Genomic DNA, 19,677 nt, shown 5'->3' with positions numbered 1-19,677 from the left:
AACTGGATAAAATAACAGTGCACCTTAAATTTATAAAACATTTTAGTTTTTTTAAAAGATTTTATTTTATTCATTTTAAAGGAGAGAGAGAGAGAGAGAGAGAGAGAAGGGGGAGGAGCAGGAAGCATCAACTCCAGTATGTGCCTTAACCAGGCAAGAGCGGGGTTTTGAACCGGCGACCTCTGCATTTCAGGTTGACACTTTATCCATTGCATCACCACAGGTCAGGCCGTTTTAGTTTTTAATGGGTTATGGCATATACTATTTCAACCTAGTCTGAAGTAGGATAGGTATTATTGTTTTTTAGATGTAAAAGGATCATAGAATTAATTATTCAAGGTCACATAGTTGGTCTGTAGCAAAATCTAGACAAACTCATATATACTACTTGGAAAACTACTGCTTTTTCCACTATTCTGTGCTGCATGTTTCTCTAGTAATTCTCATTAAAAACAAACAAAAAATTCCCCACTACATCCAGAAATGATTCTTAGCTCTGCTTTTACCTCTTTTTGAAATAATATTTGATACAACTAAATTCTAATTAAGTCCTAGTTATATCGCCAGGGTTGCTTCAAGGGAACTAAGCTTGTGTTACATGATCTTTACAGGAATAAGAAAAGATCATAGTAAACTCAGCACACAAAGCGTACACAGTATGTGTATCACACTGTATACACAAATACACATATATATATGCAGAAAGTGCTAAAGGACAACTTAACATGGCTTAGAAATTGTCTTTAGTGAAATAGTTTGTAAAGTTGTAACTTAAATTTTTTTTACAGTTTTACTTATTATTGTTATTTAAAAGATTTTACTTGTTGATTTTACAGAGAGAGGAGAGAGGGGGAGAGCCAGAAGCATAGAATCATAGTTGTTTCACTTTAGCTATTCCTTGCTTTCTTGTCTTATATGAATTGACTGGGCAAGCCCAGGGGGTTTGTTTTAATTTTATTGATTTTACAAAGGGGGAACAAGAAGTATTAACTTGTAATTGCTTCACTTTAGTTATTCATTGCTTGTTCATTGTATATGCCTTGAGTGAGCAAGCCCAGGGTTTTGAACCAGGGACCTCAGCATTCCAGGTCAATGCTCTATCCCCTGCGCCACCATAGGCCAGGCAAGCCCAGGGTTGCGAACTGGTAACCTCAGCATTCCAGGTTTTCAGGTTGACGCTCTAATCACTAGGCTACCACAGGCCAGGTTTTACTTATATTTCAAGCCTATGATGCAACATATTTCAGTTAAAATTTCTTAACTGTTCAGGGGAAAATAAAGGAAACAGGAAAATTAGCATGTATTCTTTGAATCATTAAATTATTCTCTTGAATTGGTTTAAAAGGCACTAGCATCGCCTGACCAGGCGGTGGCTTTTAAGGTTTAAAAGGAACCAGCATAGCCTGACCAGGCGGTGACGCAGTGGATAGAGCATCAGACTGGGATGTGGAAGGACCCAAGTTCGAGACCCCGAGGTCGCCAGCTTGAGCGAGGGCTCATCTGGTTTGAGCAAGGCTCACTAGCTTGGACCCAAGGTCGCTGGCTCGAGCAAGGGGTTACTCAGCCTGCTGAAGGCCCACGGTCAAGGCACATATGAGAAAGCAATCAATGAACAACTAAGGTGTCACAACGAAAAACTGATGATTGATGCTTCTCATCTCTCTATGTTCCTGTCTGTCTGTCCCTATCTATTCCTCTCTTTCACTGTAAAATAAATAAAATAAAAGGCACTAGTATCAAGTACATTCTGTGGATGTGAAAGTAAAAAAACACTTTTCTTTAAACTTTTTGATCTTTTCTGAACTGGGTTTTAAAAGAAGGAATATGTGCAAGGCATGATGTGAAACAGCATAGAATAGCCTTGGACCATCATGTACACACAGTAAGGTAGTAACTAGTCAAGCCTAGAAAAGTATGGGAAGGCCTTTTATGCAATGATGGCAATTCTGGGTTATAGAAAATTGGGAAGCCCTGGCTGGCTGGCTCAGTGGTAGAGTGTTGGCCTGGCATGTGGAAGCCCTGAGTTTGATTCCACCTCCTTCTTCACCTTCACCCTATCTTTCTCTCTCTTCCCCTCCAGAAACCATGGCTCGAATGGTTCAAGCAAAGTTGGCCTCAGGCGCTGAGAATGGCTCCATGGCCTGGCCTCAGGCGCTAAAATAGCCGGTTGCAAGGCAATGGAGCAGCGGCCCAGATGGGCAGAGCATAGCCTGGAAGGGGGCTTGCTGTGAGATTCCAGTCGGGCACATGCGGGAGTCTGTCTTTGCCACCCCAACTCTCACTTAAAAATAAAAAAGAAAAGAAAAAGAAATTGGGAGTCCCTAAAGATGTTTAGCTGGGTAGTCACAAAGCAGATCTGAATTTTATATAATGAACCCAGACAATAAGAAGGCTAGATTGACAGAAGAGACTAGACTAGAACTGTTAGACTAGCTATTCAGAATGTCTGTTTTCCTCATTTCTGATACCCAGCTGGCACAATGCTTAGTATGTAGTTTAAATTATTTGCCTATGCAATATTTTGAATATTTGATTATGCAATATTTATATTTGAGAGTGAACAGGTTAAGGAGTTAAGGAGGTCCCTACATGGCAGTTGTACGAACGAAAAGGGGAAAGAAAGGGAGGTGAATCAACATGACTTAAGGGACTGATGTAACGGCTGGGCCGAGGGGATGAGGTGAAGGCTGAGTTTTGAGTTTTCAGCCTGGGAAATAAGATAGCACATGACAGTAACTAAAGCAGAGAGGGCAAAAAGAGTACTTTTCAGATAAGATAAATGAGTTTGGTATTAGACATAATGATTTTAAAGATATTATGGGACACTGAGATGTCCAGAGGCAGTGACACACACAGTTATGAAAATCATTAGTGTATTCATGGCTGAAGATAAACTTGGGACTCATTTTACAACAGTGCTCTTGTCCTTAATCAGATTATAGCTGAGCGGTAGAGGCAGACACATAAAAGTTTACAATATTATAGGAGAGGTATAAGGAAAACACAAGCAATTCTGCTTTGACAAGATTTCGCAGATGTGACATCACAGCTGGAACAAAGGCATGAAAGGGGATTAAAAACATTTGATTCTGGAGGTCAACAGAGATGATAAACGGAGTAAGGCAAAGTAGGTTTACAGTTGTTTGTATGGAACACAATCATTAATAAATAATAATACAATACAAGACTAAACTGTCTCATGTACGTGCAACTGTAAACTACTTTTGCCCCACCCTTTATAGCTGGATAAGATTTTTTTTGTTTTTGTTTTCTTTTTGTATTTTTCCGAAGCTGGAAACGAGGAGGCAGTCAGACAGACTTCTGCATGCACCCGACTGGGATCCACCCGGCATGCCCACCAGGGGGCAATGCTCTGCCCATCTGGGGCATTGCTCAGCTGCAACCAGAGCCATTCTAGCGCCTGAGGCAGAGACCACGGAGCTATCCTCAGTACCCGGGCCAACCTTGCTCCAATGGAGCCCCGGCTGCGGGAGGGGAAGAGAGAGATAGGGAGGAAGGAGAGGGGGAGGGGTGGAGAAGCAGATGGGCGCCTCTCCTGTGTGCCCTGGCCGGGAATCGAACCCGGGACTCCTGCACGCCAGGCTGACGCTCTACCACTGAGCCAACCAGCCAGGGCTGGATAAGAATTTTTTGGGACTAACTGGCACATGAAAAACTGCTGAAACCACAGCAACAGGTAAGACCACACTGATAAAATGTTAACTGAAGAATTGATTCCTAGAGAACTCTTTGTAAATGTGTAGCAAGTGATGTTACTTACTGTTGGAATGCAAATTTTGCTTAAGGGATTTCCATCGAGGAGATAAGATCCATTAAACGTCACGTATTCATCATAATACTGAGGTGCTTGAGGAATTACACTACATAACAATTTGCGCTTTTCTTCAATTTTTTTCCTTATGTGCAAGTACTCAAAATATGGATTTGCTCTCTCTGAACTGTACGGCTGAATCTCATCCAGTTTCAGAGAATCTACGATGGCTGCCAGAGACTGCTGAGTCTTCTCTTTTGCTTGTAGTAAAGAGGGGCTCACTTGCACAGGCTGAGGTACACGTGACACTTTTCTTTTCCGTGGGTGGTGAATTTGAGGATCATCTTCTTCAGTTAATCTTATTCTTCCTCTAGGAGATGAAGATTCATTGTCTTTTTCTGGTAATAGTGTACAACTCGCAAGAATCTGTTTGCTCTGATTTGCCGTTGTATTTGTTTTGTTTCTAGTCATCCTCTGAGGGATTTGATTTTCAGTTTTATCATCTTCAGCATTTTCTTCTAATTCTAATTTAACTAATTGACCATATTTATGCATTTCTGGTTGAGCTGGTTGCTGTGAAGTGTTTTCCAGACTTGATAAAGTGCTTTGTTGTGATTCCTCATCTTCGATGGAAAGCAAACACTTTTCACTTTCAGGACAGAGTTTTGGATTATCTTGTTCATTTGTATTTCCTTTTGGCATTCCTGCATTTATTTCATATAAATCAGAATCACACTTATCATTCAAATGAGTTAAAATCAAACTCTGCAGTTTGCTTTCCTTTTCATGTGAAATAACCTGAATATCAGAAGTGCTATTTTCAACTTCATGGCTACTGGAAGACTTATACATTAGTTTGCTAAGTGTATAATGCATATTTAGCTGGGAAGAAGAATCACTTCCATTAAAGTCCTTTTCTAATGGTAATATTGGCAAATTATTAGCCTTCTCAAAATTCGGTGATGCTTCTTGAACAGTGCTTTCTGAAAACACTGGAACGAAGGCATCTGTCTTTTGAACATCTGTTAGGGCAAAAGTATTTTCCATATCTTTTATAGACTCATTATCAGTATCTAAAACAGAATTGATAATTTGGATTGCATTTTTCTGTTGTAAAATACCTGGCTCTTGGCTGGCAACACATGAGGAAGACGTATGTTTAGAAATAGATTCAGCATCTGAAAGTGACTGGTTGTGGCAAGAGCCAGGTTGCTGTGAAGGCAGAAAGGATGCTGCATCCTGAGTACAAGTGTTCACTGGCAGTTCAGTCAGGTGCAGGGATAAAAAATCAGAACTCCGTTCTTTCAATATTTTGTCTTCGGAATTACAAAAAGACTGAACAGAAGAGTCTTGATCAGGTGCGCTAGAATTTGAGCTGATAAAGTCACTAGTGCTTAATGATTCCAGTCTATCAACAGGTATCTCCCATGATTTATTTTGGATCACACCAACCTGATTAGACGGCTCTAAATGAACAGGACTGTCCATTAAATTGCACACTGGAGCAGTACTCTTGATAACATTTGTATCAGCTGAAATATACTTGCTGTTTACAGATCTAGTTGGAGAGGCTGAAAAACTGGAATGTATGTTAGACACATTTGAAAGTTCTCTTTCAGGCACATTTGAAGATACCTCAGGTTTGGGAGAAGGACAAGTATCTCTTGGCACAGCTAAGCCACCTTGATTGCTTTCTTCTGATGTTGTTTGGAATTGTTTTGTGTGCTCACAAATGACAGATAGCATGCTACATTTTCGAACTTCTATAGTTGGTTTCCCCTCATTTATAACTAGTTTAACATCTTCTATAGATGATGATCGGAGATGGGATGTTGGAAGTCTGCTTGTATATGGTGGTTTAATCCGCTCTGGTAGTTCAGCCAGGCTATCCAAGTCCTTTTCATGAAGTGCAGGAGATTTGGCAATTGGCAAAAATGGTGAGTGGGAAAAGGACATTTGGGAATCTGAACCCTCCAACATAAAGTCTGAGTCATACTCAATTGGAGGCCTTGGGGTAGTCACTGTAGTGTGACAGGAATCTTCTGAGCTAGCAACAGAAATCAGAGATACAGACCTGGAGCTGAGACCTGGCTTTTCACTTTCTGATCTAGGAGATCTGTTCAAGGTAATATCTGAGACAAAAGATGACTTCCCTAAGTTTACTATATTTTTAGTGTCAACAGATTGCGACCTGTTACCTAGAGCATCTTTAGATAGTTTCTCCTTGGTAGAAACATCAGTTACCTCTGAACTCTTTGACCTAGTAAGTTCTTTATTTTTGGACTCAGCTAGTGTATGCTTTTTTTCTTTATCTTTTACTTTAAGTTCTAAACAATTACGATTTCTCAACCGTTCCTTTTCTTTTTGCTTTATTTTTTCCTTATGTTTTTTGTGCCACTGCTCTATTTCTAGGTCTTTAAGGCTTAGCATTCGTTCAAAACTTGTCTGCATTAAATCATCATTCACTAACCTCTTTTCTTTAGGTCGATTATCTTTTGATGCTGGTGATAACTTAGTTTTGGGTTTATCTGCTTCAGATTTTAGTTTGAATAAACTATTTAGTTGAATTTTATCCTTATGCTTGTCTCGTTCTTTATATCTGTCTATATCTTTATCTTTTTTATCTTTTTCTTTTCCATCAGGAGTTTTCAAAGGTTCATCCTTTGATTTTTCTTTAAGGGGTAAAGTTTTTTCATGTTGTGCTTTACTACTGTCTGTTACACTTGACTTCTTCTCTTCCTGGAAGTGTTTGGAGTTGGTTATATTTACACCTTCTTTATCTTTAGATTTTTCCTTCTTATCTACCTCCCTCTCTTTAATTTTGCTTTTTTCTGATTTAGTGTAATCACTATTTTCTGACTGTTTGGTTTTTTTTTCTATCAAGTGCTTTTCTTTGCTTTCTGCTAAATGCTTTTCTTTTTCAGGTTTTTCTTTGTCATGTTTTCTATCCATCTTTTCTCTACTTTTCTCTCGGTCATCAGTTTTTTTAATAGTATTTTTTATCTTCTCATTTTCTTTATGACACTTCTCTGTATGATGTGAATATAGCTTATCTTTTTCTTTTATTCTCTCAACACATTCACTAAGATCTAATTTGTCTCTGTCTGACTTATGCTCATGTTTTATCTTCTTCTCTTTTTCAGAACTTTTTCTTTCAGCTTTCTCAATGTCCCTTTCTTTACTTTGAAATCGTCTATCAGATTTTTCCTTACTTTCTTTTATGTACTTTTCTTGTTTTTCTATTTCTATTTCCTTTTCCATTGAATGTAACCCTATAGATTCCTCATTAGCATTTATACCTAAAGAACTGAATTCTGTTAATTTATCTGTAGGTACATTCTCTCTTTCTTCTTTTAAATCTTTTACTTTTTCCTCCCTAAAGGACTTCTCACTTTCCTTTTTAATCTTTTCTCGTTCTTCTTTAAAATTCCTCTCTTTTGAGACATGCTTCTCCTTGGTTGACTTATCATCTTTTATGTTTTTATCCAACTTTGATTTTTTTTCTAATGTTAGGGAGTCATGTTCCATATTCAAAAATATATCTTCAGTTTCATCACTTTTAAAAAAATTCTCTTTCCAAAATTCTCGATCAAATTCTACACTCCGCTGCAGCTCTTTAGCACTATCCCTATTTTTGTATTTTTCCTTTTCACCTTCAGTTTCCTTTTTATGCTTTTCTTTTTCCCTCTCTTTATGTTTCAATTTATGCTTTTTTAATGTTTTACCTTCTTTATCCATTTTTTTCAGTGTGCAGTCTGAATTTTCAAATGTTGAACTATGATCTTCATCTTTTATCTTAGCATTTGACTTTTCACCAAATTCTAAGTGGAAATCTTTCTGATGTTTGTTTTTTTCCTTATGCTTACAAGATTTTACACTTGAACTTTCTGGCAAGAATTCTGATTCTGCACTATCATATCGAACAAGATCAGGCTGTAATGACATTTCAGAACTTCCTGGAGATAAACATGATTTGGTGAGTTCTTGTTTGAGTGGTGCTGACTGCTTTTCACTTAGTCCACAAGAGTGTTTGGGAGATTTACCACTGGAAATATGAAATAAATGTAATGAAGTATCATCTTTAGGGCTAAAAGATTTCCTAAAGTTCCCCTCCTCTCTGGTCTTTTCTGAACAATCTACTGTTGTATTAACTGTCAAGTTTGTTACTCTAGTATTTTCTTTCCCTTCTTTTTCTTGCTTTAGCTCTTGGTTCTCTTTATTTTTGTTCTGGTTCTTTAGTTTTCTTTTAACTTTGCCTTTCTGTTTGTGCTCATTTGAAACCCCATATTCCCTTTTGGTTTGTGTATCAGAATTTGAAGTTTCGGGGACAGAGCATGAAGTAGAAACCTTTTTGTTTTGAAGAATTTCTTCATCTGAACTTTCAGAACTTGAATACAAAACCCTAGATGGCTTTTGTTTTTTACTTTTAAATGATTTAGGATAAAAAGTTTTATCCTGTTTTGTGAATAAACTATTTTTTTCTACTTCAGATTCATTCTCTTTTCGTAGCTCTTTCCTAAGAATATGCCTGTCATCAATCATTTTATTTATTTCTTCATCATCATCATCTTTGAACTCATACTCATCAAGGGCAGATGGAAGAGGTGCTTTGGGAATTATCTGTTTATTCTCACAGATGAGAGAGTCTTTTTCTGTCTCAGAGTCAATATTTTCATCAACACTGGAAGGATTTACAGACCGAGCCTCTTCAGAATCTATAATAAGAAAAGAAAATCTATTGTTGGTTGAAAGACAACTGTCAGACAAATAAGACTGAGAGAAAATTATGTAAACAACAGACATTTTTATGTTTCAAAATTTTTATTAATGAAACTATAAGGGACCAAGTTATTTTATTTCCAGAGAGGACAGTAACTTAAATAAAAGTGAGTGATTTTGAGTATACAAGAAATGACTACCTAGTATTAAAAAAAATGAGAAAAAAATATCCCCTAATTACATAATCAAGATAACAGATAAACAGATACGTAATTTGAAAAAAGCTACTCTATTCCTTAGTTTTCTTATCTATAGTAATACATATGATACTATTACATATTTTAGTACAATAATGGAAATAGGCTCAACTCCTATATATATTTTAAGTACATAAAAATTTAATTGCCTCCAAACTGTTGCATAAATATAGCCAAAGCAGAGCTAGATTTTGTTTCATGATATAATTTTTAAGAAAGAGATTTTTTCTTCCTCAATGGGCATCTTTTCTTAGCAGAAATGTATTTTGCCCACATGGGCCTCTAACTATAGAGAAAACCCAGGGCCCTAACTAAAGGAAAAGAAAACTCAGGTCTCTGACCAAAGGAAGGGGAAACCAAAAATGATTACAAATATCATAATACTTCATTTGCTAAGTATTTAATATTAAAATTGTAATTTTAAAAAATACATTAGGTTTCTATATACTGATCTAGCTCTCAAATATTCTCACATGAAAATTTAAACTCTAAGTATTTTGGAGTGTCTATAAGGTACTGTGGAGATCGAGAGCAATGTGTTTCCTGTCTTTTTACACTTGGGGACCAGTGAAAATAGGAGAAGTATTTTGGGGATTGCTAATGCAGAAATCTCCCTGAGCATAAGTGAATTTGACTAAGATCATTGGGTCTATAATCTTTTAACAACATCTTGGTGGTTAACTTTTGTGGACTGGCATGAATTTTCTGGTGGGTTGGTCTATGGATCGGCAGTTGAAAAACACTGTTCTAGACATCATAATCGTGCTTTTGGAGAAGATGTAGTAATATTCTAGGACAATATTACTAAATGCCAAAATGTGATACAGTTATACTGAAACGTGGTATACATAAAGAACTTTTTTTTTTTTTTTTGTATTTTTCTGAAGCTGGAAACGGGGAGAGATAGTCAGACTCCCGCATGCGTCTGATAGGGATCCACCCAGCACGCCCACCAGGGGTGACGCTCTGCCCACCAGGGGGCGATGCTCTGCCCCTCTGGGGCGTCGCTCTGCCGCGACCAGAGCCACTCTAGTGCCTGGGGCAGAAGCCAAGGAGCCATCCCCAGCGCCTGGGCCATCCCTGCCCCAATGGAGCCTTGGCAGAGGGAGGGGAAGAGAGAGACAGAGAGGAAGGAGGGGGGGGTGTGGAGAAGCAAATGGGCGCTTCTCCTATGTGCCCTGGCCGGGAATCAAACCCAGGTCCCCTGCACACCAGGCCGACGCTCTACCGCTGAGCCAACCGGCCAGGGCCCATAAAGGACATTTTTGGACTTTACTGTATATATGTAAAAAATATAGTTCTCCATTCCCAATTATCAATATTGCTATACACAATATCAAACTACAAAACTTTATGCTGCAAAAAAGAAACAATTATATTGGGAGTATTTATATTTTGGTCCTTAATTAAATGAATGCAAAAATATGTACATGTACAACATGTGTTTTCTCTGTTAACATCTTATTTATAATTTGTTAAGGACTTTTCTACTTGCAGTCTTCAAGGGTTTAATTCTTTGCATTTATATATACCTATTCTATTATACTGTTTCTCATCAAATCAGAAATGATTAGTTTTAAAGGAAACAAGGAATTTTTTTCCTTTGTATATCCTGTAAAATATCAGTGCTACACTTAGCATCAGTCTTGAATATTTATTATGCTCCACCAGGCACATAGTGCTAGAAGATGGGGGTAACAAGATGAAAAAAACCAGTCCTGCCTCTGAACAGTTATATATCCTGCCAATTGCTAAAATGGTGTAGATACCAGGTTCAAAGGTTGCACCTGGGAAAGTCTGCTTGACAGAAGTGGAAACAAAAAGCAGGCTTCCAAAGGAGCACTGAGTCTAAGGCATGAAGGATATATAGAAATTTCAGGTAGGTTTTAAGGACATGAAACCATTATATAAACAAATAGCTTAAATTATAGCATATACACCACTTCATATATTTTCACTTAACAGATCGTAGACATTTTCTTTTGAAGTTATATTTTATTCATTGCTATTTTTTTTTTTTTTGTATTTTTCTGAAGCTGGAAACGGGGAGAAACAGACAGACTCCCGCATGCGCCCAACTGGGATCCATCCCGCATGCCCAACAGGGGCGAGGGGCGTCGCTCTGCCGCGACCAGAGCCACTCTAGCGCCTGGGGCAGAGGCCAAGGAGCCATCCCCAGCGCCCGGGGCCATCTTTGCTCCAATGGAGCCTTGGCTGCAGGAGAGGAAGGGGTGGGGTGGGGAAGCAAATGGGCGCTTCTCCTATGTGCCCTGGCCGGGAATCGAACCCGGGTCCCCCGCACGCCAGGCCGATGCTCTACCGCTGAGCCAACCGGCCAGGGCCTATTCATTGCTATTTTTAAGGGCTGTGCATTAAAAATGAATATGTAATCATTTAAACTGATTATTCTATTGAGAGAACATTCAAGTTGTTTCCAGTTATTTAATATTATAGATATTTAATAATATAGAAAAAATTTATACAGAATCATGGGGGGCAAAACAAGATTGACCATAAAGTGATAATTATTAAAACTGAGTAATAAGTGTAAACAGGCTCATAATACTATTATTTCTACTTTTGCATATATTAGAAAAGTTCCTGTAAAGAAGTAAAACATTAATTTACTTACAATTAAGTTTTAATCTATTATTATTTTTTTTTTTTTTGCACTTTTCTGAAGCTAGAAACCGGGAGAGACAGTCAGACAGACTCCCGCATGCGCCCGACTGGGATGCGGGATGCGCCTGACCGGGATCCACCCGGCACGCCCACCAGGGGGTGACGCCCTGCCCCTCGCGGGCATCGCCCTGCCTCGACCAGAGCCACTCCAGCGCCTCGGGCAGAGGCCAAGGAGCCATCCCCAGCACCTGGGCCATCCTTGCTCCAATGGAACCTCGGCTGCGGGAGGGGAAGAGAGAGACAGAGAGGAAGGAGAGGGGGAGGGGCGGAGAAGCAAATGGGTGCCTCTCCTGTGTACCCTGGCCGGAATCGAACCCGGGACTTCCAGACGCCAGGTCGACGCTTTACTACTGAGCCAACCGGCCAGGGCTTTAATCTATTTTTAAATAAATTAATGAATAGAGTATGCAATGTACAGAATAAACCAAATCAAAACCTTTCAGCATATTTTCAGGAATATATAATATATATATGAACATGTATCCTTTCACTCACTGGCAGGGGTCGTCAAACTTTTTATAAAAATTGCCCACTTTTGCAGTGCTGGTCAACCTGGTCCCTACCGCCCACTAGTGGGCGGTCCAGTTTTCATGGTGGGCCAATCGCAGCACTGTTTGGTTGCGTGGTAGGGACCAGGTTGACCAGCACTGCAAAAGTGGGCTATTTTTATAAAAAGTTTGAAGACCCCTGCTAGTGAATAGACCAAAAATCCAAACCCAAACAAAAAAACACCAGCTACTTTCATTTTTCAGAACCTTTTGCCAAACAGAAGCTACTATACTCAATATGTATAATATAATGAGGACGGTAGTTGTGGCACACTTCATAACAGGTACCATTAAGTCAAACAAACATACACTAGATTCATATTGCAGTTATATGCCATCATTAGGCGTATAACTTTCCATACTCAGTAACAATCAGCATGATATAATGGAATGATAGGTAAAATGGCTACTCAGCCACCACCTTTCTTAAGTACAATGCAGGCCAGGCCTGAAGGAGGAAGGACTTGCTTACTCAGTAATCCGGCTCAGACCTCCATTACAGTTGGATGCTGATAAGGGTTGATTGGATTAGGGTGCAATTTTTAAATTGTGGTGCCACTCCCAACCACAAATAGTAGAGATCTTGCAGCTGCCTCTGCCCAAGGCCCTTTGACGAACCCATGTAACCCCTGTCCCATCTCTCCCTTGGGGCTGACACACCCTTTGCTGGTCTCAGCCCACTTGCACCCAGTCTTTTTTAAAATAACTTTTATTTTGGAACACACTAGCTTTGTTTTTGCTTTGGCCTGCAGTTTCTGCCTTTCACGGAAAAGTACACAGGTTCTGTCTTTAATCCTAGGTTCAAATCATTGCTCTCCCATTTAATAGGTCAGTATTAACTCACAGGGCTGTTGTGAGGATTAAATGAACTAATTAATATAATGTACCTAGTGATAGGGTTGCAGGTGGGGACCATGACCCCCTTCTTCCTTAAGTAGATGAAGGAACATTAAAAAAAAACAACCCTGGACATTCCAGGTCACCTCCCCCCAGACATTCGGATTGAATCACCCTGGTGTAGAAGGTCCCCTAGTTTACTTACGAATCCCCCCCCCTCAACGACTGCCACCCCCACCCCTGAATCACCTATTTAACCCTACCTGTTAGAGAACCGGTTGCTGATATCCGCCTTAGGAGTCAGCCCCGCAGATGACTCCCTAATAAACTTTTCTTGCCTGAATTCGGGTGTCCTCTTTCAGTCGACCTTACATTTCGGTGCTGAAACCTGGGAGGGGCACCTGCCAGGATCTGCTGGATCATTCTTATCTCCCATTTCCCTTCCCCTGGGCTTGGTCCACCTCTTGGCTGCCCCTCCTGGACCTGCTGAGAGGACGCCCTTCTCTGGGGCTTTCCACCCGTGCCATTGCTGACCCTGAGAACACCACCAGCCTGATTTCTCCTCTCACGGGTAATGAGTTTTCCCAGCTCAGGTCTCGTGCCTCTCTCTTGGCTCCGGCCTCTTGAAAGTCCTAGCGCTAGGCCAGGAAGACTCTCTAGGCCTCTGGGCTTGATCCCCACAGATCTGGGAATGTCCAATTTGTGAGTGATCCTTGCTCTTGCTCTCGGAGACTGGCCAGGGAACAGGGACGCCTCTTCCCTTGGCCCTCCCTCCTTTTAGGATTTCTCGTACTCACCTTTCATAGCCTATAACTTCATATCATGGGATCCTCACAACTGTAGTACTGCATGGTGCCAATACTGACTAGATAACGGGTCTCAATGGCCCCAAAACAGCATTTTAAAAAATTTTTTTATTTTATTTATTTTTTCTGTACCCCTCTGAAGCTGGATCCGGGGAGAGACAGTCAGACAGACTCCTGCATGCACCCGACCGGGATTCACCCGGCACGCCCACCAGGGGGCGATGCTCTGCCCTTCCGGGGCGTCGCTCCGCCGCGACCAGAGCCACTCCAGCGCCCGGGGCAGAGGCCAAGGAGCCATCCCCAGCGCCCAGGCCATCTTTGCTCCAATGGAGCCTTGGCTGCGGGAGGGGAAGAGAGAGACAGAGAGGAAGGAGGGGGTGGGGGCGGAGAAGCAAACGGGCGCCTCTCCTATGTGCCCTGGCCGGGAATCGAGCCCAGGTCCCCCGCACGCCAGGCCGACGCTCCACCGCTGAGCCAACCGGCCAGGGCCAGCATTTTTTAACACACTTTGAGACCTTGATAACTTCTGCGCAATGGCAAGTGGTCAGAAATCCCCTATGTTCAGGTCTTCTTTGCTCTCTGCTGTCATCCCTCTCTCTGCCAAACCTGTTCCACATATCAGGTCCTCATAGCACACTCCAATCTCCTCCTCCTACAAACGGACTCTCCTTTAGATCCAGCTGATCATGCTGTCCCTGTCTGCTCCCTCTCTTTCTCTTCCCTATGCTGACAACTCCCCGCCATCTGGGGATCATTTAAGCTCAGGGATCAGATACTGACCCCCCGGACCTCCCTTCTCCACCTCATACTGGCTCAGTACAAGGCAACCCCCCCCACCCTCCAGCTCCCCCTATCCCTCTCTGTGAGGTAGCAGGCGCCGAGGGAATTGTTAGAGTCCATGTTCTGTTCTCCCTCTTGGACCTGTCACAGAGAAGAGACTAGGCTCCTTCTCCACAGACACAGACATCTATGTAAAGGAATTTAAATACCTAACCCAGTCTTATGATCTGACCTCTGCCTTAGGAGTGAGCCCAGCAGATGACCCCCTAATAAACTTTTCTTGCCTGAACTCGGGTGTCCTCCGTCTGCTAACCTTACACCTAGCATTTCCTGGCACATGCATGTGATAAATATTAAATTTAATTTCCTGCCTAGAAATTAAAATATTTAAATAAAATTCATGTTTGACATCAAATGCTGCCACGTTTAATAAAGCATACGTTAATTTAAAGAGGCCTAGGTTGAATTCCAGAATTCTTCATATTTGCTTAACTTTGTACCAGAAGACTAAGGAGTCAAGCTAACTCCAGGCACTCATTTCACTTATTACAGGGTACAATAGAGGAAGGTATTCTTCTAGAATGAGAACAGTAAAACCCTTCTTTCAAATAAACAAAGAACATACAGGTAATAGACTTTTCATGAAGGGAGGAAGGAGGGCAGAACAGGGAGAGAAAAAATAGAATGAATCAAGAAACAACTTTCTTATATTAGTGTCTGGTAGAATTTATATATTTTTTAGATTAAAGCACTAGTTATAATTGACAACTACTTGTGTAAAATATAATTTTAGTATTCCTCAAAGAAGGAATATAGAGAATATAGAGAAAATGTGAGTGGGGATAGTGAAGGGGGACACAATTATATAAACTCTATTTCATTTTGCTAACTGCAATTTAATGCCATTATATAATGATTTTAAAAAAATGTTTCTAAAACTGATGTGAAAAGCTTGGCAAAAGCTTATAATGAACATTTTATTCATACAAGTCTGTAAATTGTCATTTTATCTTTGTATCTACCTTATATGCTCAGAATACTACTATGTAATAATGTTAATAATAAAAAAATTTTCCATGACCCAAACAGTAAGTGGCAGAGGGACGTACGACTTCAAATCCAAGTTTCTGTGACTCCAAAATTGGTACTCAGAACCATCACGCTATATTACTTCTGAGTACAGTACATAAAAGGCACTGATCATAGTCAAGATGAACTACACAAACACTGAGTAAATGAAGCCATAATTTGTGATCATTCCATAATGAATATTTTCTACTTTTATGTTTATTTCACGATTGAGTATATTCAGAAAACAGCTCTGCCGCAAAATCTAGGATCTAAATTAAAGCATAACATTTAATGAGGTTTACTGTTGACATATATAAAATGCTGTAAATTAAAAAAAAAGGTAGGAGCATAATGCTTTAAAATACACACCTGAGGTTAAAGTTGAATTTCAAATATAAACTTGCTGTCTATTCTTTGCTTGATCTTGACATAATCACATCTTAGGTACACAGTATCTTGATTTATATATTCCATACTTACATGAAATAAGATAGATGAAAAACACTTCATTCATGACTATTAAGTAATGCAATTTATAAAAAACAAAAAGCAGTCCAGGAATGGAAAGTAAGGAGGTAAAAGGAAACAAATTTCCAGTGATAAGATGAAAAAGTTCTGAGGATGTAATTTACAGCATGGTGACTACAATGAACAATACTGAATTGTATATCTGAATGTTGCTAACAGATTTTTAAAAGTCCTCACTCCCCCCCCCCCCACAAAATTTTAACTATATGAGGTGATACACGTATCAACTAACTTTACTGTGGTAATCGTTTTACAATACATATATATATTAAATCATTACACTGTACACTTTAAACTTAAACAATATTGTATGTCAATTGTGCCTCAATGCTAGAAATAAACACGCATTATTTAAATGACTACAAACCAGTGAACTTGACTAGATTTGCCAACTTTATAACAGTAAATATAAATGACGTTTTTAGAATTTAAAGACTATAAGGCTGCAATATCATATAAAGTATGGTTCTGAACATTTCATCTTAAATAACTAACCATGTCTACTGTGATAACCTTATATCAGATTTTCACTATTTTTAAAGCTAATATTTACCAAGTGCTTATTCTATACCAGCCAATATTCTATGTGCATTTATATATTAAGTCATTTAGCTTTTATTTACTACACTTCCATGAGGTATGTACTGTAATCCCTATTTTTTATTTTATTCTTATTCTTTAAATTTTTCCATTGAGTTGAGAGAGAAAGGAAGGGGGGGAGAGAGAGAGAGAGAGGGAAAGAGAGGGAGAGGGAGGGGGAGAAGGAGAAGGAGGAGGGAAAAGAGAGGGAAGAAAAGGGAGGAGAGAGAAGGGAGGGGAGGGAGAGGGAGAGAGAAGAATAAATTCAGTTTCACCTAGTTGTTCCATCTAGTGTACTCACTGATTTCTTGTATTATACATTCCCTGACTAGGGATTGAACCAGCAACCTCAGTGCGCCTGGATCACGCTTTATCCAGTAAGGCATCTGGCCAGGGCCTGTAATCCCTATTTTTAAAATGTGGAACCTGAGCACACATAGGTTAACTGACTTACCCACAATTAGAAATCCAGTGATTAAACTTAGTTTAGTACAAGAATACTAACATCTGAGTTCTTATGATTAAGATAGCCATTCCAAAGACAAGAAAGAAAAAAAATGATGTGACTTGATCTCCATCGTCAAATATTTACAATGTTGAAAACGTTTTGTGTGTATGTGTGTGTCTGTGTGCAATGTACCCAACTAGATTTAAGTATTCTTTTAACACCAGGAAAACTACTTATAAACACCTTTCCATTTGGACTGATGTAAGCTATACTTCTTTAATAATCTTTATTTATTAAAATTGTTTTTTCATATATTTTAAAATAGCATCTATTAGTTTTTAAATTATAAAACAGTTCGTTAGAAAACCATAAAAATAAAGATGGGTAAAGAAAAAACGCCACCCATAAAATAATCCCACCACCCAAGAGAATCATTATTCATAACTTAAAGTATTACATTTGATTTTTTTTATTTTATTTATTCATTTTTAGAGAGAAGAGACAGAGAGGGAGAGAGAGGAGAGACAGAGAGAGAGAGAGGGGGGGGGGAGCTGGAAGCATCAACTCCCATATGTGCCTTGACCAGGCAAGCCCAGGGTTTCAAACCAGTGACCTCAGCATTTCCAGGTCGACGCTTTATCCACTGCGCCACCACAGGTCAGGCTACATTTGATTTTTAATTTAACTAACTTAGAAATAATAAAGTGAACGAAGTTTCTGTATCTCAGGTCTGTTGTCTTAGCTCTTCCAAGGCAGCCCTACTGTAGTCATTTCAAAAAGTATGGTCTAAGATCATGTCTCATTTTATTTATTTATTTATTTATTTATTTATTTATTTACTTACTTACTTACTTACTTACAGAGACAGTCAGAGAGAGGGATAGACAGGGACAGACAGGAATGGAGAGAGATGAGAAGCATCAATCATTTTTTCATTTTTTCGTTGCGCGTTGCAACACCTTAATTGTTCACTGATTGCTATCTCATACATGCCTTGACTGTGGGCCTTCAGCAGACCAAGTAACCCCTTGCTCGAGCCAACGACCTTGGGCTCAAGCTGGTGAGCTTTTGCTCAAATCAGATGAGCCCTCGCTCAAGCTGGCGACCTTGGGATCTTGAACCTGGGTCTTCCGCAGGTTCTCTATCCACTGCGCCACCACTGGTCTGGCTCATGTCATATTTTAGCTTGTTTTAAATATATATTTAGCCTATAGCTTGTTCATAGTTTATTTTTCCTGGAGTTTTTGCCTTTCTTCTTATTCATTAGACAATATGCCTTAATATTATCAGAACCATGACACAGTGAACTCTCAGAATCCAATTCATATAATATATGTATTCTTACCTACTTTTTTCTTGATAACATTTTTTTCACAAAGCTCTCTGGCATTCTGTTGTCAAGTATGTTAACTGCTCATTGCTGTTAATCAAAATCCAGTTTCCTTTTCATACCTTCCTTCTAGACATTTTGTGTCACAGAAAATATAGTTACTTGAATATTTTTTTTTTCAGAAAGAGAATAAAAAGTGAGTCCAAGATATCCAAGGATGTTTTTGTTTAGCCCTTACATTTGAGTAATGGTTGGAAATGGAATTCTAGGCTCAAAGTAATTTTTCTTTTTAATCTTTTTTTAAAAAATTTATTCATTTTAGAGAGAAGGGGGAGAGAGAGAGAGGAAAGACAGAGAGAGAGAAGGGGGGGAGGAGCTGGAAGCATCAACTCCCATATATGCCTTGACCAGGCAAGCCCAGGGTTTCGAACCAGCAACCTCAGCCATTTCCAGGTTGACGCTTTATCCACTGCGCCACCACAGGTCAGGCCTCAAAGTAATTTTTCATAGAATGTTATAACTATATAGCTCCACCTGTCTTCTAACAGCATATTTAAGAATAAAAAATCTGATGCCACTTTTTCTTTTGTAGGTAACATGTTTCCTTCTGATTCTGGGAGCTTGTAGGATTTTAAAAAATCTTTATCATTGAAGATGTGAGGTTTTTCTCCCTTTCTTTTCTTTAACAATTTCCTTTTATCTATAAAAACAAGTCTTTCTTCAGTTAAAGGATACTTTCTTTGATTAAAAAATATTTTCTTCTTGCCTGACTGGTGGTGCAGTGGATAGAGTGTCGACCTAGATGCTGAGATCCCAGCAAAACCCCGAGGTTACCGGCTTGAGCACGGGATCCACACGACCCCATGGTAACTGGCTCGGCTAGAGCCCCCTGGTCAAGGCACTTATAATAAGCAATCAGTGAACAACTGAAGGGATACAACATTGAGTTGATGCTTCTTATCTCTCTTCCTTCCTGCCTGTCTCTACAAACAAAAACAAAAAATATTTTCCCCCCAACACATTTACTCTTGCTTGTAAGATGAATGCTATATATTCTGGGTATAGTTTTACATGTTTTTTTTTTTTTAATCATTTTTCTCATATTCCAATGTCTTTTTAAAAATGTTTTATATGTTGACCTTAAGACCTCTGAGTTCTTCACAATGCCAGCCAATTCTTTAGTCCTGTATAGAACATTTATTTTCAGTAGTGATAACTATTAATTCCAAGGACTTTTGTGGTCTTTTCCACAGTAGCCTTTTGTCATTATGGTTAGTGGATCAAGTGCCCACCAAGAATCTCCAAGAATAGTGAAAATAA

At 39.3% G+C, this 19,677-nt stretch overlaps 1 protein-coding gene across 4 annotated transcripts in view; it reads right to left on the bottom strand.

The window, feature by feature from the left end:
* ANKRD12 (ankyrin repeat domain 12) overlaps nt 1–19,677 on the bottom strand; it is a 149,490-nt gene that overhangs the window by 12,427 nt on the left and 117,386 nt on the right. For all 4 annotated transcript variants that reach the window (XM_066246684.1, XM_066246687.1, XM_066246685.1 and 1 more), the window contains one exon: nt 3,782–8,487. In XM_066246684.1, the coding sequence (XP_066102781.1) occupies nt 3,782–8,487 (4,706 nt within the window). The remainder of the gene's footprint in view (nt 1–3,781; nt 8,488–19,677) is intronic.

Source organism: Saccopteryx bilineata, chromosome 11 (assembly GCF_036850765.1).
Source record: "Saccopteryx bilineata isolate mSacBil1 chromosome 11, mSacBil1_pri_phased_curated, whole genome shotgun sequence".
Classification (NCBI taxonomy): Eukaryota; Metazoa; Chordata; class Mammalia; order Chiroptera; family Emballonuridae; genus Saccopteryx; species Saccopteryx bilineata.
This window is presented reverse-complemented; position numbering and strand designations above follow the sequence as displayed.